The sequence below is a fragment of the Varanus komodoensis genome, unplaced genomic scaffold, assembly GCF_004798865.1.
Source record: "Varanus komodoensis strain SLA01 unplaced genomic scaffold, ASM479886v1 scaffold36, whole genome shotgun sequence".
Taxonomy (NCBI): Eukaryota; Metazoa; Chordata; class Lepidosauria; order Squamata; family Varanidae; genus Varanus; species Varanus komodoensis.
In genome coordinates, this window is record NW_025335873.1 from 10,018,784 (window position 1) to 10,041,458 (window position 22,675).

General features: G+C 57.6%; 1 protein-coding gene across 1 annotated transcript in view; it reads right to left on the minus strand.

Annotated features, from left to right (window-relative positions):
• The window catches only part of EXD3 (exonuclease 3'-5' domain containing 3), a 79,719-nt gene that overhangs the window by 26,004 nt on the left and 31,040 nt on the right, over positions 1–22,675 (minus strand). Inside the window, exons 19-20 of the mRNA XM_044439821.1 lie at positions 21,891–21,944; positions 21,205–21,336 (exon numbers count right to left, since the gene is read on the minus strand). Of these exons, the coding sequence (XP_044295756.1) occupies positions 21,205–21,336; positions 21,891–21,944 (186 nt within the window). The remainder of the gene's footprint in view (positions 1–21,204; positions 21,337–21,890; positions 21,945–22,675) is intronic.

Below are 22,675 nucleotides of genomic sequence, written 5' to 3' on the forward strand. Positions count from 1 at the left end.
TAGCAGGGTCACCGAAAGCAGAATGCTCAGGGCTGAAACACCGGACTAAGGCGCATGCACACCAGGGATGCTGACAGCAGCAACAAGAGAATGGATCTCCGGAACGGACGGGGTGGAGGAATTTCGGCATGGCAGCTACCAGACAGCAGCGGTAGCTGAAGGATCTTTCACAGACAGCGGTAGTGATGCTCAAGCTAATTCTGGTTAGTGCTGTGCCGGAGGAGGATGTGGTAACCCACTTGTGAGTTTTCTTACTTCAAAAGCCCTGCGATGAAACGATCCAAAATGAAACGAGAGATGGTGCCAGGAGATGGGCCCCCACGTTGGAAGGCACTACCGGGGAAGGGCAAAGGCGAGTGCAAGCTGAGCTGCTGCAAAAGACGCCACAAGAGCCACCCTGCAGGAAGCCGAGTGGCTGGCGTGCGCAGAGGTGCAGCGCTGCAGGACACATGCCGCTGGAACGCGGGACGTCAGAAGGATGAATCAAGGCAAACTGGAAATGGCAGAGCAAGAAATGGAAAGCGTCACAGGACATGGTTTGAGCAAACGAAAGTGGACTGAAATGGAACACTTCCAATCAGACAAACACCAAGTGTTTAACTCTGGAAATGACATGCTCAGAAGAAACGGAGCGGCGCCAGTACAGAGGCAAGGCATAGCACAGGGAGAAAGAGGCTACAATACAGAATCCAACTCAGGAATAGCAATCACAGTGAGTGGAAACCCTATCAACGTAACTATCATTCAAGTCTACACACCAACAACAGATGCCGGAGAAATACTTTTATGTAGGTATTCAAGAAGAAATTGATAACACGCCAAATCAGGTCACGCTGCTGATCCTGGGCGACCGGATTGCCAACGCAGGAAGCAAAGCAGAATCAAATGTTGTGGGAAATTTGGCCTTGGAGTAACAATGAAGCGGGAGAATGTCTCACAGAACTTTGTGAAGCCCACAGATCCATTGCAAATACACACTTCCAGAAACCGTTCAGACACCCACCAGGGCTACCTGCCTCTGCAAGTCCAAAACACCCTCTGGGCTAACTAAGCACGGCAGCAGATTCTAATCACCTGATTTGGAACAGGGGAACAGTCTTGTTGTTGCCCAGAAACTCCTACCCACCCACAGCAATTCATCCAGAGATCTATGAGTGGATGCGGACCCATCTTCCACTCACCATGCACTAACAGCAAACCTCCCCCCCTTCTGCACGGCTGTTCAACCCTTGACGGCTGTCCTGGGGCCTTATGCCATTACCACAGCCTACAGGCAGCCTGTGCGATTGCTCTTCCTCACTCTGGGAACATCAGAAGCATGCTGGAGACCAAAACTCCCATTGACACCTCAGCAGATAAGTCTGTCCACTGACAGGCCAAGTTTCTAGGTGGAAGGACTTGAAGGCCACCGAGATATGCACATCGCCAGCTGGTACAGCCCTACCCCAACTTTGCCACTGATGGTTTAAAGTGGCCTTACAGCACGGTTACATCTCGGATTGGCTACCCCGGCTTGAAAGTGTCCTCCTCCTGGATGACATATTAGAAAGCCTGAATCAAAGGATACCCACAGGCCTATAAACAATTCCCTGTGGAAGCAGAGATAAAAGCAGACAACAAAGGGTCATGGGGTCATTCCTGAGGATTTATGGGGTCACTTCTAAAGTGGAGTTTATGGCCAACATAATTTAAACAAGCAGCTCACAAGTGGTTCTCTGCACTCCGATTTCTCCCCTTCCTCGTGCAAGGCAGCCAAGGCGAGGGAGGAAGCACGCTGGCTGGGCCTAAGGAGGGGCCACGTCCTCCGCTGCTCTGCCGTCGCAGGCCCCGGGCATCTTCCTGGACCCTCCGCACTGAGCTGCTTCCAACTTAAGCTTCCTTTGTTTATGAAGGAAGAATTGGAACGGCAGGATTTCGGCAAGGCTGCTGGCGGACCGCAGGCAGAACTCGGCTAGGCTGTGCGCCTGCTTGCTTCCCCAACGCCTGCAAAAGCAGATGGCAGGGAACCTTTCCAAGCTTAGATTTTTAGATCTGTTTCCAGAGCTGGTGGTCACAGAGGCAGGCAGAGAGAGCAGACACGGAGCAGTTTCATGCGCGTCCAGCAGGGTCGGCTTTGAAACAGGGCCACCCTCCAAATACTGAAGCAAACTAAGCTGCAACCAAGATATTTTATGTACAGGTGTATTATTTCATCTTATGTTGTAAAGTTTATTCTGAAAATGTGACTCTTCTGTATCTCTTCCTCTACTTTTGCTTGCCCTGGGAAGTGGCCTGCATCGCCTGACAGAGGGCTGCTCTCCTGCTTCCTGAATGCCTCCAGTGTGGGGGAGCCCACCAGCCCCCCAGATCATTGGTGTCACTGCCACACTGCAGTTCTGGCTTCTACTAATTACTCCGTTGTCTTCAAGGTGTTTGCAGGCAGTTTTATAATTTGCTCTGGAATTTTTCCAGGGACTGATGTCAGACTGACTGCTCCGTAGTTCCCAGATTCATCTTTCCCCCGCTTTTCTCCAGGCAGGGACAACATTAGCTCTTCTCCAGTCACCTGGCATGTCTCCTGCCCACCGGACGGGGGTTCGGAGAGTCCTTCCGCCAGCTCCCTCGGAAGCGCAGAGTGCGGCTCACCAGGCCTTGCAGCTTCAGACTCCTTCAGAGGTAGGAGGCGTTGCTCAACCATTTGTGCCAATCCTGACCCTTCCTTTTGTACCTCGTTTCTGCCGGGAGGGCCACAGACCCGCTTTTGGGAAAGATGGAGCCAAAGCAGAAATTGCACACTTCGGCATTTTCCTCCTCATCTGCTGCCCATCTGCCCCCTCGCTGGGACGCTGAGCCGCCATGCCTCGCCCCTGCCTTGTACTGTTCGGGCACTTCGGAGGCTTCTTGTTGCTCTCGCCTCCCTCGCCAGCTCCGCGCGTTCCCAGCTTGAGCCTTCCAGGGGTCCTTCCTGCACTCCTGGGCCACCTGTCCGCACGCGCCTCTTGTCCCTCGGCCTCCCTTCCGCCTCCCAAGCACACCCCTTCTTGTTCCGAGGCCACCCGAAAGCCCTCTGTGGAGTCACGCCGGTTTCTTTCGTCGCCTTCTTCCGTTCTGTTTGTACTGGGGCCCTTAACACTGCTTTCTTCTGGGACTCCTTTTCTCCTTAGGGTCACTTGCCATGGACCTCACTCATCATTGCCCCGAGTTTGTTCCAACTGGCTCTCCCAAAATCCGCAGCACCTGTGCTGCTGCACTCACCTGTTGTGCTCACTTTCCCCAGAGTTCCTGCAAGTTCTGCTTTATCCACTAAGCCACCCCTATTAGTCAGTGTTAAGTCAAGGAGAGCCGATCCTCTAGTTCCTTCCTCCACTTTCTGTATCCGCTGTGCACGGCAGGGATTTCTTGGGGGGAACATTCTGGGCAGAACTGGTCTCCCAACAGGTATCGGGATAACTGAATTCCCCCATTCCTATCACATCACTTCCTTGAAATATTGGCAATTCACTTAACAAGAGTTTCATCCTCATCTTCTTTTTCACTGGGTGGTCACTAGTAGACCCCGGCTCTTATGTTCCTCTTATTCCTGGACAGATTTATTTGACCCGGATGCTCCCAATGGGGCTGCCAGGCTTACCTTCCTGTATTTTTAACATATGACGCAACTCCACCTCCTTTCCCATTTCTTCTGCTCTTTTTCAACAAGTTATATCCTCCAATTGCTACGTTCCAGTCATGAGAGCCATCCCACCAAGCTTCAGTAATACTTAGCAAGTCATGTGGCCTCCACGTATTGGGAATTCAAGTTCCTCCGGTTTGTTTCCCATGCTTCGGGCACTAGTGCAGAGACACTGAAGCCCATGTGCTTTACGGTCTGGCTTCTTTCCTCCATTATGGAGAGGACTCTTTGGGGGCACAAGGAGAGCTCTTCTCCGTGTCCTGCTGCATATGCCTTCCTTCGCAGCTGCCTCCAAGTCATTGTCTCTCCCCCTAGTAAGACTCAGGTTAAAGCCCCCTGATGAAATTCTTCCTGTGGTGGCCAAACACAATCCAGAATCTGAATCTCTCATGTTGGCACCCCTGCCATGGCCAGTGATTCGTCCGGAGTAATTTTCTTTCCCTTTCTAGTCCTCTTCCAAGAACTGGGAAGATGCATGAGAGGCCCCAAAGTTCTTGAGTTTCCTTCCCGGAGCTTCAGAATCCAATGTGATTTCTTTGCTGCTCTGTTTGCCAGGTTCATAAATTCCCACTAGAAGAAAGGAGTAGGTGCTTGCAGGCTCTATGAGTTTGTTCTCCCTCTCTCCCCCTCCCACCAAGCATTACGGTAGAGCTTGCACAAGAGAGCTTCCTGGGGTCTCTTCTCCAGCCTCTGGAGAGTGTCAGGTTGGGGGATGCTACGAAACCCACGTCGCCCCAGCATCTCCCTCCCTCTCCTGTGGCAGCAGAGTGTCCAAGGACCCCTTCGTCTCCACAACACACGGCTGGCTCCAGGGGTCCACGCCCTGCTCGCCACCAGGCTAACCTGCTGCGGTGCTGGGGCTCCCCGGGACGGTTCGGAAAAGGCAGGCAGGGCAGAATGCCGGGCCCAGGCTGCGGAGGAGCACGGGGCAGCCCCCCACTGCACCAGCTCCGCGCCCTTTTCGGCGTTTTACAGGGTTCTCCGGCCTGGAGCCCTCCTGAGGTCTGAGACTACCTCCAACGTTCCTAAGCAAGGGCCATGCTGCCGGGGCGGATGGAAACCGCCCTCCGGCCCCACCGGAAAGCAACAGGTTGGGGAAGGACGGTCCGGCAAAGCTTGTTCCCCTGGTCGACAAGAAGCCAAGGAGGGGTGCAGCCACGGCCGGAGCCTCGTGAGAGAACAGAGAGGCGTGGCAGGCAGGGGGACACCCAGTGAGAACCTGGGAAGGCCGGTGTCCTCTCCAGCGAGAAAGCGGCAAGGCCAGCCCAGGGAGCTGGGCTGGGAAGGCATCGCCCCTCCCGCTCGCCGCCCCGTCCCCAGAGCACAGCAGCATCTTTTGTGCCTCCCGTGACCCAGCTATTATGAGTGTGGGAACGGAGAGATCTATCAGGGGACGCAGCTCTGTTCTTCAGGGGGACAAAAGGGAGAGAAAGTTGGTGGGGGAGGGGGGAGCCAGCAGGAAGACAGTGCCGGCTCCGGCTTTCATGAAAGGGGCAGCCCAGCCCGGGAGAAGCGGAGGAAGGATGAACCTACGGATCCCCCCCCCCCGCTTGCTTTACAAGCAATTAAGCTTCTCAACTGACAAAGCTGAGAGAACTTTTTAAAAAGTGGGGTCTCCCCTCTAGAAATCATCTCTCCCTTGCTCAGTTTTTTTTTTTTTAAGCAACTCTCTAAGTGCCATTTTGGACCTCCACATAATAACATGGTTTGCAGCAGCATCTGAGGCCGACGGGGGTCTAGGATGAGCTTTGCATCGAGGTTTGTCCTCCTTGTGGCTGGACCGGGTTATCCTTTACAGCGACCCTATGGGGTACGTTCAGCCAAGAGGGGCCAAAAGCTGCTCCATGGGGCGCCATGGCTGAGTGAAGAACTAAAAGCCGATCCCCCTGTGCCCAAACCACACCACACCAAACGCACACACCACAACATCACAGCTGCCACAGTGGCTCATTCCCTTGCTCAAATTTCTTCACGCCACACCTCAGATCTTTATGCAGCCTCTCCCGATTTTCACCAAGCAGACGCATTCTGGAAATGCCAAGCCCTGGATATTCCAAGCCGGGTCTTGCTATGACTCAGACGGTTCTTCTACATTTCTCAAGAGCCGAGGGAGAAAATCCCATGCAGAAAGTCATTCATTTCATGCGCGTGGAGATGATGGGACAAGTGAAGGTGACCGGGGGTTAAAAATAGCACTTCTGCAGGACCCATGACAGGCGCTTGTGTTTGGATCTCTAATTTCTTTTCTTTTTTCCACACATCATCCCAACTCTCTTTGATAAAATATTTTCCCATGGCATACTGGGACTTGGAGCATTCCCTCTGGAGTGACATTCCTGACGGATGATCAGGGTGGCTGCCTTAAAGGCTCCCAGCGGGATGGTGCTGCCACCAAATCCACAAGCTCCTTCCATTGACCAGGTATTTTTAAACATCCTCCCAAAGGACAGATGACCTAGCGCCAACCTTGTTTCCTTCCTGGCACAAAATCAAAAAGTTTCCTTTTGCCCGAATCTTTTTAAGAATCCACATTTTAGAATTATTAAAGTTTTACTGGATTTGTTCAACTGGATGGCTTGTGGTGTGCCTCGGTTTGCCTTACGGGCTGAAGGGCGGCTATTCTAAGGTGTCTTTTAATGTGTTTCTCTCGCTTCTTTTAACAGTGCATCCACTGCCCTGGGGCTCTCCGGGGGCAACAAGCGGTTCACAAATTTTAGAAATAAAACCATTCACCCGTTTGTGGCTGCTGCCCTGCCATTTCCTCCTTGCCTGGAGCCTCTTCTCTCCTCTCCTCCTGCCCTCCCGCTGGGCTGCCTGCTTCCTGGGACAGCTCCGCCCATGCTCCTGGGGTGCCCGAGCCCAGCTGGGCACTACCCCTCCTCACAACAGGGCTCTGCTTTGCCAGGACAGAAAAGCAGGGCCCTGGCAGGATTAGTAGTTGGGGGGCAGCACCCAGTCCAGCAATGGGTGCCATGGGCTGAGCCGGAGCACTTGTGGAACGCAGGCGCGGCCCCGGCCCCCCGCCTTTGAGGCTTCCCTTCTCGCCACCACCACCGGGGGCCGCTCCTGCTGCCCTTCCTCGCCTGCCTGCTTGCCGGCCAGGGGGCAAGCGAGGTCCCGTCTTGCCCCCAGTGCTCTCTGGGCCACAGCAAGAGGCTGGGGAACAGGCAGGCTGCCATGGCGAAGGGGAGCAGTGGCCTTGGGGGGCTCATCAGTGGGCCCCTGCCGGGGGGGCCCCAGCAGTCGCCCGCCGTGCCCAACCTTGGCACTAGCCCTGCCTGCAAGCAGGGAACGGAAGCACCGGCTTGCCCCATGCGTGGCCCTCGGAGGTGGATGGCCTTCCAGCACGCGGACCCAGTTCTGAACGCTTACGACTAGTGGAGCCCTCAAAAGAGCCCCAGCTCGGGAGGGCAGCCGTGTGGGCCCAGCGTGTCCGGCCTCTTTGGCTTCCCAGTCGCCTCCGGAATGTTCCCGCACCGGTCCGTGGGGGCCCCTTCCCCTTTAGGGACAGGAGTCAGGCCATGGGGCAGGCCTGTGGGAACATTTCACAGAGGGCAGAAGGGTTGCTGGTTCGAAGCCATTTTCCGTTCCATTTATATCTATAGCATCACAGAGCAGGCAGCTCCGGGGTCCCAATTTTCCATGAACCACCCCCCCCCCCCATTGCTGGGGATGACTCTTGGTCTCCTTCACTCAAAAGTTCAGAGGAAAGTTCATGGGGAGAGAGCTTGAAATAGCCGCCCTTTGCCACAGGCTCTGCCGGGAGAGGCGCATGGAGGATGCTAGAGCCGGGCTCGCTGGGGACCCCCACCCGGCACGCGTGGCTCGGAAGGCCCCCGGTTTCTCAGCGTTCAGGAGCGGTTGGGAGCCCCAAGGAAAGACGGGCTCCCGCCTGCCAAGATGCCCGGCTCCGCTCCCTCGGGGGCATGCGCGGATGCCAAGCGGCTATCAGGCCGGCGGCTGCTCGGCGGCCACGGCGGCAGACCACCAGTTTGCCTAGCAGCTGCTGCTCCTTCACCGCAGGGCCCTTCTGAGGCTGCGCCCGCAACATTTCTTTCCGGCAGACCCCCCCACCCCCCGAGGGAAGGTTTTCTGCAAAGCTTTTGGCACGATCCCCCGGCCTGCAAAAGGTCCCCCACCACAGGGGGGCAGACCCTCCTCCACGCTGAGGGCCACATGCCGCTTTGGGGACCGCGTCCCAGCGGTGGGCAGAGCCCAGGACAACAGAGGCAGGGCCAAAATGCGACACCTCCATTCTGTTTTAGCAGAAAACTCTACCTGCCCGCAACTGCTCACTGCCCCACCTTCTGCCCCGCTGGAAGCCTTGAGCAGCTCCGCAGTCTCCCCCCACAAGCCTCTGAAATGGCGGGCAGAGGCTCTGGCTCTGGCGCTCCCTGCAGATGCAGCCCTCCCCCTTCCAAGCACCTTCATCGATAAAGAAATAATATGCACATCTTTAGCTCATTGTGACAACTATTAAGTGAAGATAAATAAAAGAAAGGAAACCCCAAGCTTGGCACTTTTTTCTGTGCAGCTAAAGTACCTCAGCGCCTTCCCCTTGGAATACGTCTCCAAAGGGAAGGAGGACAAGGAAGGGGTCAAGCCCCTCACCCTCCCGGCGAGCTCCTCAGCAGGAAGCAGGTAGGAGATGGTTGCATGTTTCCGCCTCTTAATTAACACCCACCCAACCCCCCTCCTCCAATGCACGTTTCCTAATGAGCTGTTTAACATCGTGACGGGAAACTCTGGGCTGGAGATGGAGATAAGATGTTGCCCAGGGTCTCCGGCTGAGCAGAGAAAGGCCCAGATAAGGACAGGCGAAGGGAACAGAGCTACATTCTGGGATCAAGGCCAGGGAGCAATTAGACCCATCCATTTCCTGCTGCTGGGGAGGGATGGGTTGGAGGAGAGTTCCCAGTGGCCAGCGGCGGCCTTCTCTCTGCGTTTGCCAAAGCAGCCCGTTCCCAACACCTTCCAGACCCGGTCGATCCAGGGGCCGCTTCCCACCCTTGGCCCTGCCGCCTTGCAGGCCAAGCTGCTGCTGATGGGGCAGGGAAACGGGAGGACGGGGCCGGCCAGTGGAAGGGACCCGATGCATGGGCCCAGGCTAAGGGGCTGGGGAACGAAGAGCGGGGGTTATAAAGTGTCTGCAAGGTGGGGAAATGAAGACAGGCACGTGTCTGTCGTTCCCATTAGCCTGGCACTTGCTGGGCCGAGACACACACTCCAAACTGTGGCAGGGAAGGCAGGATGGCCCAAAGAGGCAAGGGCTCCCGTGGCCCAAGGGCACCTGTTTCTGCGAGCCACGGGCTGGAGGGACCAGAAGGGGCGGGGGCAGTCGCCCTCTCATTCTGGGCGCCTGCTTGGCCACAGGGGTACAGGGTGGACCTTTGGTCTGATCCTGGCCAGGGTCTGGCATCATGGCTGGGAGGCAGCAGGAGACAGGCCTTGCCACCAAATCTCCCCTCATTCCTTGTGGGGCCCGGGAAGAAAGCGCCCAGGCAGGTGCAGGGCCAGAGCTGCAGGGCTGGACCTGCAGTGCCTCTGGCGACAATAAAGGGGAGGAGGGTGCACCTGAGAAGGCGCTGGGTTACCTTCTCTGGGCGCAAAGTGCCTTCCCGGCCCGCCACCAGCCTCACGCACCTCAGGGCGTGCGGCAGCATCCGCATCCGCAGTGCCCCTCCACGCATCCGCTCTATCTGGGGATCGAACAATGGCCCTGCTGGACTCCCGGCTTGGGTGTAAACAAGCGAGGAGGAATTTTGCCCGTGCCGCTTGGCTCTCGAGGCTTCCTCTGCGCTGCAGGGCCGCGGCCGAAGCACAAACACGCAGCTGCAAGACGCCCGGGCTTCTCTGCAGCGCTTGGGAAGCGGCCAGCCCTGACGGGGATGTCAAGAAATGCCTGGGGAGGGATGGGAGTCCCCCCTGGAACGGTTTCAGAGCACTCCCATCTCTCCACTTCCTTCCTCCTGTTGAGGGCTGCAGCCGCGACAGCCGGAGACCTGCCCTCACGCCCAGCAAGCACTGCCCCGCCAGTGCCGGGGGGCTGCGGCCTGGCCCCTCAGGACCACTCTCAGAAGCCTCCACCTCTCTCCCAGCATGCGCAGCGGCACTTGTGGATGGCTCGTGCAAGCGAGCCCGCGCATACTGCAGCCTGTAGAAGATCCTTGCGGGACCTGGCGGCTCTGCCCAGTCAGGGCCCCTCGCAAGGCTGAACTCCTTTGCCAGGCAGAGAAATGCGTATCCTGCTCAGGCTGAGATCCCTGGAGCCAGAAGGCCACTGGGCAGGACTCCCACCGAGGAATCCTGCAGACGAGGATTCGGTGCCCTGCCCAGCTCCGTGCCCCAAGGTGCCGCGCCTTGGGCGACACTGGCTTCCGCAAGGCCTCCCACCTGCATTCGCTAGCGGGGTCTTCCGGTTCCGACGAACATGAGGCAGCCAGGGCCTGTGGGACACCAGTCTGGGGCTCACTGCACTGAAACCCCCCCGAGATTGTCTCTCTGGCAAGAAAAGTCAGTCCCCCCACAGTCCTCCTCTGCGCACTCATGCCTTTCCCAGCATTCCCAGGCTGGCCCAGCGAGTCCCCCTGGCCGAGCACCTTGGCCCGAGACCGCACCTGCCGCAAAGAGCACAAGCGGCCAGGCGGCAGGCGCGGCAACAAGGAGGCCACTCTTGGCCTAAGGGAGCCGGAAGCTTGATAAACAGATTCCTGAGCACAACGAGGACCAGCGATGCCACTCTGCTTCGGGCAGGGAGCAAGGGAGCTCCTGCGACAGAGGCTTGCTGCCACACTCACGAACCCCGGATTAGATGGGCCTGTGGCCAGAGCACAACAGGACAGTTCCTTCCCCCGGCACTCTGCTGAAGCTCAGAGACACCAGGTCAGGTGCTCCAGACAGCCCGGCTATCAACCGGCCAGACCCTGAGACATGGCCCTCCTTCCTGCTGCCCCTCCCTGGCGGCAAGGAAGCCCCACGTCCGCCCTGCCACTCCCTAGGATAGTGGCGTGCCCTTTTTCCAGAGAGGAAGCGTGGCACAGCCAAGGTCGGAATGCGCGAGGCCCGCGTCCTCCCCCTGGCCGGGCCCTCTGGGTTTCGCTCTCCATTCAGCCCCAGCCGCATGCTCCTTGCTCTCTCCGCAGAGTTTTTTGGAGGGGGGGTCTTTTATTTCTATGCCTGTGCATTTCCATTATCGCTGCTGGGAGATTTTGCTGTCATCAGTTCCGCGTTCAGAAAAACCCAGCCTCTCCCAGCGTTTGCTGATGGCAAGCAAATCCTTTCAGGCCTAATAAATGTGATTTTATTGGGCCAGAAATATACAAAAAGGTTAATCTGACTCACAGTGACAGGGCTAGAGGCCAGCGACACATATACATCCCGAGATTAAGCTACTTACCAGTTACAAGGGGCATGCGCAAGCAAGCTGTGGTGGGGACGGAATCTAATAAAGCAAGTTTCAGATCTTTTTTTAATCCAAAGCATTCCAATCAGGATTTACCTACAGAGGTTCACCCACTCCCATTTTGAATCTTCCTTCCTCTAGAATTAATGCCTCCAGAAAATGGCAAACTTATCTTCCTTAAAGAAAGCAAGATTCTAACTCTTACGGCTACATCAATTCACGTGAAAATACATGCCCAGCGAAGGAAACGCAGAAGGGGGTGTGAAATGACCAGCATGCAGGCGGTTCTGTTTTCTGCAATACTCCATTCCCCATCTTATGGGCAGAAAAAGCAGATTTTAGTTGTGCAGAGTAAGTACATATTGCTTTCCCCTTCCGTGCAGAAGAATGAGGAAGCCCGCCATGTCCCTGCAAGCGTGGAGAGGAGCAACAGGGCGACTGCCTCTCAGTGGCTGTGCAATGCACTTCTGCGGGAGCCACTAGTCAAAAGACGCGTCCCAGACAGGGAGTCCCTACGTAACACGGGCAGCGGGTAGAGGTGGAGGCTCTTCGAGTGGAGTGTCCTTTTTCTCTAACTCTTCTGTAGATATTAGAAAGAAACCTTAACTGCCCCTTTGCCATTCAAGCTGTGTGAAATGGGCCCCCGCAACCCAAGTCAGCCCCGCCCTGGGGGTCCTTTCGCCTGCTCTGCATCTCGGCTCCATCAACATTCACCAGAGGGGACCGGACTGGATCAAAGAAAAGAAACGGGGCCGTATTTCTCACTCGCCTCTCACCCGGACGTACGAAGCCCTCGTAACCTCTCCAAGGATTAAGTGCTGTGGGCAAAGCATTTTTGGACGCGCTCGGAGCCTGCCCGGTCCCATTAATCCTCATTCAATCCCTTGGCCGCCCCCCCCACGCTCGCACAAAGCTTCACAAATGTGGAGAGGAAGTGACTCTTGGCGTTGACGTTGCCGGGTTATTGTGTCTGGCTGGCTCTCACGCCTTTTGAGCAGGGGCCAGGAGATCCTGAGGACATGACCCTGGAGCAGGCCGGCCCCTGCCTTTCCCTTGCCGCTCACGCAGCAGCAGCCCCCCACCCTGCGGGCTCCTTGCCCACACCCCCCGAGCCCGTCCGTCTCCCTGCCAGGCCCGGCATCAGCACAGGCCCGGGCAAAGGATTAGAGGGGGCAAAAGGAGAAGCCGGCAGCCCGACTTGGGCCCCGTGCAGGGCCGCCGGCATCAGGGGGCCGGGAGGAGCAGGCCCCGCCGCACGCTCATGCAGGACGGGGGCACAGAGCCTTTCTGGGAGGGAGGGAAAGGCGGAAGCGTTTGGTAGATTACAACGTGGCAAGCTGGACGAGTGCCCCGTGCTGGGCTTCACCTCTGCTGCAGGTGAGGTGGTGGGCAGGTGGGGGCAGCTGGTGGGGTTGCCCTGAGTGCAGGGCTAAGACGGGGCAGCTCCCGCCTTTCCACAACGGCGCTTTGCGATTCAGTGTGCCAGTTCTAGCTGAGAGGACAGGGAGCTGCGCATCTGCTCCGCCATTCTGTGTCTGGGGGCCACAGCACTCTTCCAAAGCCTGAAGCTCAATTGCTTTCTAGCCCTTTTCCCTTTAAGCCACAATCCAAGGGAGGATGAATAGACCCACACATATTTCCAGCAGCAGCAACAAAATATTTTGCTTCCAGAGCAGGGCTGTTTCCATGCCTGTTCCCCCCCACCGCCTTCCCCTTATCACTGATTGTGTATTTATAGCGTGAGAACTCTCCCTCGCACAAACAGAGCATCGAGCAGGGAAAGGGATCCTGAGAACTCAGCAAATGCCCCATTCTGGGCAGAAGTTTCTCCACACGTCCCATGGGAAATGCCCCGGGGGTCACAGAACTGGAGGGAACCCACACGGCCATGTAGTCGGCCTCTCCTGCCTCAGCACATGCCTGGAAAAGGACACGTCGTCTCCCTCTGCAACCCAGAGCACGGCGTGCGGTCTAGGCAGAGCGCGTAGATGCTGGTACCCTGAGCTGTGGCCCTGTGCCAGGCCTCCCAAGCCTGCCTCAGAACAGGCCATGCCGGGCGCCCGCACCGGAGAGGGGCCACATCTCGGGATGCCAGAAGCAAGCCGGTGGGTTGCCAGTTACAGAATTGTGGCGATGCAGCTACCGAAGATTTCTGTGGGCAGTTTTACAACAGGTGAAGAAGGCTCTGAAACAGAAATGGGCTGAGGTGCACTAGGCTTAGAAGAAAACATTCTCTGCCAGCGTCCTGAGATGCGGGCTGTAGGAGAGACTTTCCTTTTTTATATTCGAGCTTTCTTTCCGACCAAGGAGGGCATGCTCCTTGCATTAAAGAAAAGAAGATTCAGGCGGGCAGACAAGGGAGCTGCCTTGAGGGTCGCCGCACAGAAATCTGAGCAAATTTGTTCTCCACTGCTTCAGAAGGACCGCTAGAGCCGATGAGCTGAAATTGGTATCTGCTTGAAGGTGTTCAGGCAGAGGCCGGGGGGCCACCCCTGGGAGGTGCTGTGGCTGCCCCCCTGCACGGGGCAGGGAGATTCTCCCACCCCCATTATGCTCCTCGGTCAGGACAGCTTTTGCTCATCCCCTTCTCTCCTTGCATCCGAACGTCATCCTGCCTTGCTCCAGCTGCCTCCTCTATGCCCTCTGAGCCTCTCTTCCTCTTGTCTTTTCTGCCTGCCTGCCACTGCCCCCCCCCCGCTTTGTTCAGCCACACTGCCCCTGCTCCCGGTGCTCGCCTCTTCTTCCACTCGATGGTCTAGATTTTGCATGAGGCTTCCCCTGCTGAGACTGCCTTGGCACTAGGGATATCCTGGAGCCAAGGTGGACTCACAGGTCTTCACCCACAATCCAGAGCTGCCACAGCCTGCCTGAGGCCAGTGGCCGGTCCAGGTTTGCACAGTGACTGGTTCCCTGTTCCCAGCGCAGCCACCCAGCATCAGCATCAGCGTTATCCATGACGTTTCTATACAGCCCATAGCCAAAGCCTGGTGGGTCACCCTCCCAGACACCAACCAGGCCTGACCCTGCTTAGCTTCCAAGGTGAGGCAGGATCAGGCCCTTCAGGCTAGACGGAAGCTTACGGCCTCAGATGAACAGTGATGTCCCACCTGGAGCAGAGGGCGGCGTTTCTGCTGCCAGAGGGTCCTGGGTCCTTTGGTCCAGAGGCATGTGGAAAAAGCACCTTTGCTCTCGACAGCACGTCCTGCAACCCCAGGCGATCGGAGAAAAGAAGGGGAGCTTATCTATTTGGGGAATCTAAGCAGATGTGTTTCAACAAAGGGGGGCATTGTGAGGTTATGCCAGCACTTACTTTCCCCAGCAATGAAGGCCCTGGTTGTTTTGTTATCGTGAGAAATCTCTGCCCTCCAACAGCCCTCTTGGGAAACTGGCAAGAGAGGGAAAAACCCAGACTGTGAAAAATAAGGATTGCAAAGAATTTGGGAGAAATATGAACAGGGCTTTGGAGCGCCTTGAGATTCTTTTTGGGGTGAGGGTGGGGAGGAAGGCCCAGTTTCCAAGCACCTCAGTGAACCAGGGCAATCCTTAGAAGACCAGCAGTCGGGGGGAAATGGCAGTAGTTGCACCGAGGTGCTTTACTCCGTGCTCCGAACATCTGTTCAGGCACACAGCAAGCTCTGGCATATGGAAATGGCCAGAGACGAGTTTGAGCAAGTGCATGAAGCAATCACAGAATCTGGTACTGAGGCCAAAATTTACCACCTTGAGATTTCAGCTTTTGTTTACAACTCTCCTCAAGTTTCTGGCCCTCACGGAGAGGCCTCAATTCCAGGCTTGTGCTGGCAGTGACCGAGTGGGGCTTAGGGCTTTGCTGTGACACTGGGGAAGGAAAGAGGAGCGCTGTCGAGCACACGGCAGTTGGCCACACGGTCAGAAGCTGGACGAAGGGCGGCTCTCCTGACTGGGTGCGGGTACACAGGCTGCTGCACTCAGCCCTGGATTTGCCGCGCGAAGCGTGTGCTGACAGCCTCTTCCACAGGCTCCGAAGGGAACGGACCAGCGTCAAGAGGGCTCAAGTCTTGGACGGGCAGCCTGATCCTGTGCCTGGGGAATCCCGCCAGAGCACCCCCACGGGCCCCAGCCAGAGGACGGGACTGCTGGGCGCTCTTGACAGCCACTCCAGGCTCGTCCCTGACCCCTCCAAGCTCGTCCGGCCACGCTGAGCCCCTGCTCGGAGCAATGGGGAGCTGGGCTGAGGGGCACCTTTGCTCTCCCCACCTCTGCCTTTGCCCCACTCCACCCTTTGGGCTTCCTCAGATTACGGGGGCGCCTGCTGGAGCCGTTTCCTGTGCTGCAAACTGCTATTTTGTTTGTTGGAGGCAGAAATTAACATGGATGTTTCCTCCTGGCTGTGTTCCAGGCACAAGATGTTTTAGGAATAACAGGAGAGGCAGAATGAGGTGCTGGGTTCATTACCTCTTGTTTTGCCAAACTATGAATGCTAAGAGGGACGGGGTGGGATGGGAAGGGTTCCTTACAGTGATGTGCTCTCAAAAATCTAGATTGTGCTGAGTGAAACTCATAGGAAGAGACAGAATCTTATCATAGTAAGAGTTATACCCCAGTTTTTCTATCTGGTCCAGGTCAGCGACCAAAGGCAGGCTTTTAGGAAAGAAACCGTTTGTTTACTTGCTCACTTTTCACTCTTAGAACCCACCCTTTTCTCTTGCAAGGACAGCCCTGTGAGGGAGGTTAGGCTGAGAATTGGGCAGTGCCTCAAATTCACCCAGTGAACCCCATGTTCAGGGCCCTCCAGTCCCAGCGGTCCGACGTTTTCACCATGGCACCAAGCAGGTGCTGGACCTTTCCTGGCAATAAAAAGGCCATCTCGGCTGAGTGGCGGCCATCGCAAGGGCCGTTTTCCTTGCTAGTCCCGCACTGAAAACTGGGGTGGGAGAATTCAGGTAAAGCGAAGAGGATCTTTCCTGCCCCGGCCTCTTGCTTCCCTCTAGCAGCTGAAGTCTCACAGGCGCCCCTCACCTCGCCTCTCTTTGTCACGTCACACCTGGCACGGGGGGTTCCAGTGCCTCAAGCCAGTGCAGCTCATGGGAACCAAGACCCCCTGCTTGGAGATGGGCAAGAGCGAACTCGCCGACAGAAAGGCCCCGAGTGCAAAGCCAGGCTGCTAAAGGGAAAACGTGGCTTTGGGGAGCTGCTGCCCATCCGGGCAAGCAAGATGGAGGGCCGGAATGTCTCAGCACAAGACGGCTTCCCATCTGCATCCCAGGAGCGGGACGGGGTGGGTGCGTGTGGCTTCGTTTCGGGAGTGGGAAAAAGCCAGGAAAAGAGGAGCAATTTCTTGGCATCGAGTCGAATGCAAAATCAAACACGCCGACTAAGGACTGGTGAGGCTGGGACAGGCCGTGGGGAAGCCCTCCCCTGACCCAGGCATGGCGGAGGCAAGCCAGTCCCCCGAGGCCAGCGCGCACTCTGCTGCACGGCCCCTGGGGAGCGGCAGGAGGAGCCAGTCCGGGGCGGAGGGGGGACTCTGCCTGCCCGGGGGGGGGGGGGCACGCTGCTGTGCAGGGCTGTCCCGCTGCCCCTTCGAGCGGCAGACTGGGACCCAGGGCGGCTGCTTTCAGGCGCAAACCCCGCTCGGGGTCACATCCAGTTCCAGCCTGTGGAGTGCTGAGAGGAACAGGTTTCACTTTCACACTTCCCTGGTCATACCGTGCAATCTGAGCCGGGATGCTGTGAACTCTGCATAACCGATTTTGTCCGCTCGCCGTAACCCAAGCCTCGCGGGGGTTTTGGCAGGGACCGGAGCAGAGGGAGGGGCGGCTCTGCTCTCCTAGAGCAGGGAAGGACGGGGGCACCTTGTTTGCCTGGGAACTGCATCCCGCCCAACCTCCCAAAGTGCGGGGGGGGGGGGGCGCGGCCTTCCAGGGCAGGGAACGGGAACGAATGCCCCGAGAGCTGTGCCACCGGGACCTGCAAGGCCCTCGGCCACAGACAAGGTCCTCCCCCCTCCCCAGACGGGGATGCCTCCCCTGGGAGGCCGGCCACCGCTTGCACTGAAGCGAGCGCAGGTGCAGCGAGGAAGGGCGGCCCGCAAAGCGAGGGATTCCAGGCCCCGGGAGCGGCATCTCCCCCGCTGCCTTTCTATCAACTCTGCCTCGGCCCATGCGCTCCCTCCGCCAGCCTCCCCAGTCGCTTCTCGGCTCGGGGGTGCCGTGCACAGGGGCGTTCACCCGCCTGCTCCCCACCCTCACCGCCCCCTCGCCTGCTGCAGGGCACCAGCCCTCTGGGGGCGGGAATGGCCCAGGGGGACACTGTGCACATTGGCAGTACTGCCGACACTCTTTGGAGAGTCTGGAGCGCTTCATGTACAACTGGGTTCCCTTGCGAAACACGAGAAGATGTCAGACCGGGAGCAGGAAGCTGTGCTGGGAGAAGGCGTGTGGGGGGGGGCGGGGGGAGACGGAGGGGCAGCAGCCAAGGCCAGGCCGGCAGCCCCCAACCCTCCTTGTGCGGCACTGATTTGGTGTGCCAGATGTGGAATGCAGCACTTTTGAAGAACTGTTTAAGTACCTAGCCCTCTTTGTTCCTTCACAGTCTTCTGTCTGACGAGCTGTTGCCAAGCCTTCCTCTCACCGTTTTCAAGACCTGGGCACAGGGCCAGGGTTGGAGTTAAGGGTCCGGATTTCTACATATGCACCTGTAGGTGCACACCGTATATCCACAATATGAGAATGCACATACTTACACATGGGTAAGCAGGCAGCCTATGGGGGGCCCACAAAGCAACCCCTTTTATTTTATTTTATTATGTTGTGAGCCGCCCCGAGGCTACGGCAAGGGGCGGCATAGAAATGTTTTAATAAATAAATAAATAAAATAAAAACCGGGCCTCTGCCCAGCATGAGCAGCAGTGGTGCCAGTCAGAGAGAACGGCATTTTGCCGCGCGGGTGACGAATCAAGGGCCCCCACCACACACGCGCCTTTCCGCACAGGCCGCGGGATCCCGCTTTACTGTGCCATGGAAATGGGGCCACCCTGGTACCTGCTGTTTTGTTCTGGTCACCGAGACCCTGGGGCAGCGATGGCGGCTGCCTCTTCGGGGTCAGACCCCTTGCGCATCCCCCCCCCAACCTTGTTTGACCAGCCAGCAGCCCCACGGGATGGAAATAATGGGGGCTGTGAGTCCAACACATCTGGCCTGCTCCAGGTGAGGGGCTGCGGGGCCACAGCTTGTGGGCACCTGGGAGAATCGCAGCCTGTCTTTCTTTGCTTGTGACAACCTTCATGCTCGGCCGCATTTCTGAAGACACTGAGACCTTGGCAAGAAAACGCACAGTCTGTGGGAACCAGGCAGCACGGCGCAAGGAGGCTGCTTCCACCAGCAAGATCCCGCCTAAGGCTAGTCAGGTTTTCTTTTTTTTCTTTTTTCCCCTTCCTGTAGGAGGCTCCTGGCTTTTAACCCAGAGGAAAACGCAGAGGAAGTGCTGGGAATTCTTCGGGCTTTGAAATAACAGGAAAAATTTTCCTGCCAGGAGACCCTCCAATGTAGCGGACAAATGAGTTTCGGAGAGTGCCGAGCCCATCTCAGAGGCGTGCTGCCACTGTCACCCCCTTCAAACCAGCCCTGAGGCTCTTTTTTTAAAAGTGTTGGGGAAAGTTTGGTAAATCCATGAAGAAGGGCTCTCAATTCACGGTTATTAGTGAAGCAGCTCTGCTGAACCTCTGTGTCCAGGCGGGAGTTACTTCCAAAGCACCAGATACAGGGAGCAAACCAAAAGGGAAGCCCATCAGCTTTACACCTGGTCTACCGAGCTTCCTGGAGGCATTTGGTCTGCTCCTGGGTGCGCGGGATCTTTGATTTAATCTGGCAGTGCTCATAAACTCTACTGCACCGCCGCAAGTGGGGGGAAATCTGTTTCCCACACAGGGTCTGGCAATGGCGGCAGTATTACGGGAGGCTCTGAGAGGGGTAGGCCCTGCCACCAGAAAAGACAAAGGAATAAGGCCAACACCTACAGCTGGATCGTGTCTGCATTAGCGCCTTCCAAAACGTAGTCTCAAGTACGCCTGGCTAAAGCACAGCATCCCAGGTAAAAGGCGCTGCGGCCTTCCAAGGGGCTTCCCCAGCACTTGCAAAGCTCGGCCTTTGGACCCAGCTGACCTCAGGCATGTTTAGGCCCGGGCAACACAGCCCGACGCGGGATGGCTTAGGAGGTTCTAGGAAGCGGGCTGTGGGCAACACCACCAAATGGCACCCCGGAGGACGTGGCTGGGCACAGGAGGCCTCTTGTGCGGCTTGGCTGGGTCAGGAAAGGCACAGGCGTACATCAGTGGCAGGGGAGGGCACCTCGTAGGGCCAGCGAGCTGCAGAGCACATGACCCCAAGCCTCTGCACGGCTGGCGGCCGCGGCTGGAGCAGCAGCATGTGGGCAGCGCCCCCCAGGGCAGGATCACCCCGCAGGAAGACCCGCACCACCCTGGCCACAGAGAGGAGCAGGAGCGCAACCGACTCTGCACCGGGAAGGCAGGGAGAGGGAGAGGCCCAGACAGGTCAACGGATTATGCCGAGGGGCAGCTGTCAGCTCCCCCCAAGCCTCTGGGGCGGCCGATTCACGGCCAGCAAGCCTCAAGGGCCAATGACGAGGGAAGGTCAAGGAACGCAAAGCAGATTCAAAGACAGGCAAAGTCAGGAGGCTGGTTTTTAAAGAGGGACAGAGAGAGAAAGTAGGGACCTAAAACCGGGCATTACCTAAATGTTCAGCTTCTCACAGCTTTTGCAACTCACCCCAAACAGAAGATCAAAGCCTCACTTGTGAGCCTTGTGTGTTTTTTGGGAGGGTGGGAAGGCACAGAGAGCCGAGCCTTTCAGGCGAATGGCTTGGGGACAGCAAATCCCATCATCCCTGAGCCACAGTGGCAAGGCAAGCGGCAGCTGCTCAGTATCCCAGTGAGAACCAGGAAGGCTGGGTGTTCCCAGCACCCTCTGGGTCCCCCAGACCACATGAAAGGAACCACTACCGCGCCTTTCCCAGCCCTTGACCAGATTCTCTGAGACTCAGACACACTTTCTGACCTAGACGACAGCTTGTGGGATCCATATTACTAATTATCAACCAATATCGACGGAGGTTCCCAGGCTTGTTTCAAAGTGGCTTGCAAGTTGCCCTAAGCCAGGGGAAGGGAGGGGAGTCCAAAGGTCCCACCTCTCTCTCTCTCTCTGTGGGACAGCAGCATCAGATGCACATGACAAAATGTCACAGAACGTGGGCGGAAAGACAGAAGGAGAGCAGGCTGCAGATGAGGACATTCCGTTCACCTCGCTTCCTGGGCAGCCTCGGGCGAGTCACTCTCACATGCTCACTCTCGGCCTCCCCTTCCCCCAGCACACCCACTGCTGGTAGGAGCAAATCAGACCGGGCGGCCTTGCAAGGCCCTTGTGAGGACTACAGCAAACCGTGGCACCGCAGAGTCACCCGCGGAGTAAACCAAGCAGCCAAGCCAGAACGAGGCCGGAATGGAGCCAAATCCGCCTCCGCCCAGCTCGAGCTTCCGTTGCCGCACCAGTGCCACGACGGTGGCTTTCAGGCACGGGCACACGCGCACACACAGGCTGAGAAGCGGGGAGCACAGGCTCCCTGCACAGCCCTCCGGCCTGGCCAGCCGCTGCTGGCGATCCTTCCCTGCGTTGCCATTTCTCTCCGAGTCCTGCTCGCCCCACACTCACACACACTCGGAGCAGTCAACATCCTTCCATTCACAAAACAAAGGCAACAAACAAGACCTTAAGCAATAGCGGCTACTGAGAAGTTGCCAACTCAGGACTGCATTGAGTACTTATGAAGGGGGCACTGAAAAGCCACTGGTGACACAAACCTTCAGCTCTGCTGGAACCCTCCCATGAGGCGTCGGCCCCTCCTGTCCCACACGCTCCTCCCCCTGCGCCCCCAGGCTGCCCTCTCCATCCCCCCGCAGTCCCACCACGACGATTAAACAGGTGATGTCTCGTCACAACAGCACAACCCAACAGGCCATGTGTCCCCCAGCCCCGGGCAGCTAGCAGAGGAAGAAAAGGCAGCACAGGTGTGACAGGACCATCCCTCGGGTAACAGAAAGACGCAGTGGAGAGAGCGCAGCTCGCCCTTGCGGGCATGAAGACGCCTGGTGCCTTACCTGGCAACGGCTGAAGACATCGGCCAGGGACACCTGGACGTTGAAGTGCTTCAGGACCCGGAGGGCTTGCTCCTTCGCCTTCTCCGAGCAGTTCACCAGGAAACACCGTCCTTCTCCCACCTGGGACTGCAGCTGCGGAAGGCCAAACCGGAGGCACGCCACAGGTCAAATCCCGGCCTGACCCGGGCTGGAGCACTGGGCCTGCCACCTGGGGCTTGGCCTGTACCGCCAGCCTCAGGGAAGAGGCACTGCAGCAGAGGGGGGAGAGCAGGGGGAACCGAAGCAGGAGAACCAAACATGTTGAACACCAAGCGACATAATATCCCTCTCTTCCTCCTCCTCCTCCTCACGTCCAGGTTCTGCCGCGCCAAGCTGAGAGGAGGGATTCCCGTTCTCCTCACGGGAGATTCAAGCTGTCCCATGATACCCAACGCCTGGGCAAAGAGGGAAGCGCAGGGAGGGCTTCTTTGCTGCACGGCCTTCCGGGGGACATTCCCCGGCCCCCAGGGGCTTCTCCCAGCCCGGGGCAGGGGGATCGCATTACAGGGGGATATTCAACATTCATGCTCCTCCAGTCACACTCTCCTGCGGCTCTTGCGGCACTTTCAAATGTGACTGTCTTGTCCTGCCGCATGAGAGGATCAGGGCCCAAGAAACGATGCCTACAAGCAATGGGGCATGCTCACCGTCTGATACGGAAGCCCAGAGGTCAAAATAATTCGCTGTTCTTGGCGTGCAATCTGGAAAAGAAACGAAAATATACCTCCACTTAATCTGGGCAGGACTGGGGTCCTGAAGTCAGCCCCTCAGAAAGCAGCGTCCAAAGAGGGGTTACGAAGGTGGAAGCCGCCGTGACGGCGAGCACCGGAGCATGCACGGAGTCCCACCTGAGGCACCCGGCGCTTGTTCGGCTTCCCCCAACCCACATTTCCTGCCCGATGTGTCAAGGCTCAGCGGCCACCATTTGTCATCAGACTAAGTTTCTCAGAGAAAGGAGATGGGGGGGCACTGAAGGGGGCAGGAGGGGCATTTTGAGCTTTGATTAGCCACGCAGGGATCAAAGCCACCGGCAGAGCATGACACACCAATGGCGGCGGTCGCCAAAGGAGGCGGCCCGGTCTCCGTGGAGACCACAGTTCGGAGGCATCTCTTCTGCATCATGATTAGAAGGTACCAGGATGGCGCCAGACCAGCGCTGCTGCCACATGCGTGCGTGGCCGAAGGCAGTCCAAGCCCGAGGATGCGGAGCACGGGACCAGCGAGAGCACCCTGGGGTTGGGCTGCGTCGCTACCCAAGCCCGGGAGAAAAACCTCTCCTCCGCCAGGATGCAGGGTGGAGACGGAGGAGCGCGCAGACGCCGAAACGTACTCTGGAGACAGCAGAGGCTTTCTTTGCAAGCTGGGAAGCTGGTCGAGCTGAACCGAGGTCGAGAACTAGTGCTGGGCAACCCAGCCCGCTCGCGTTTCACCC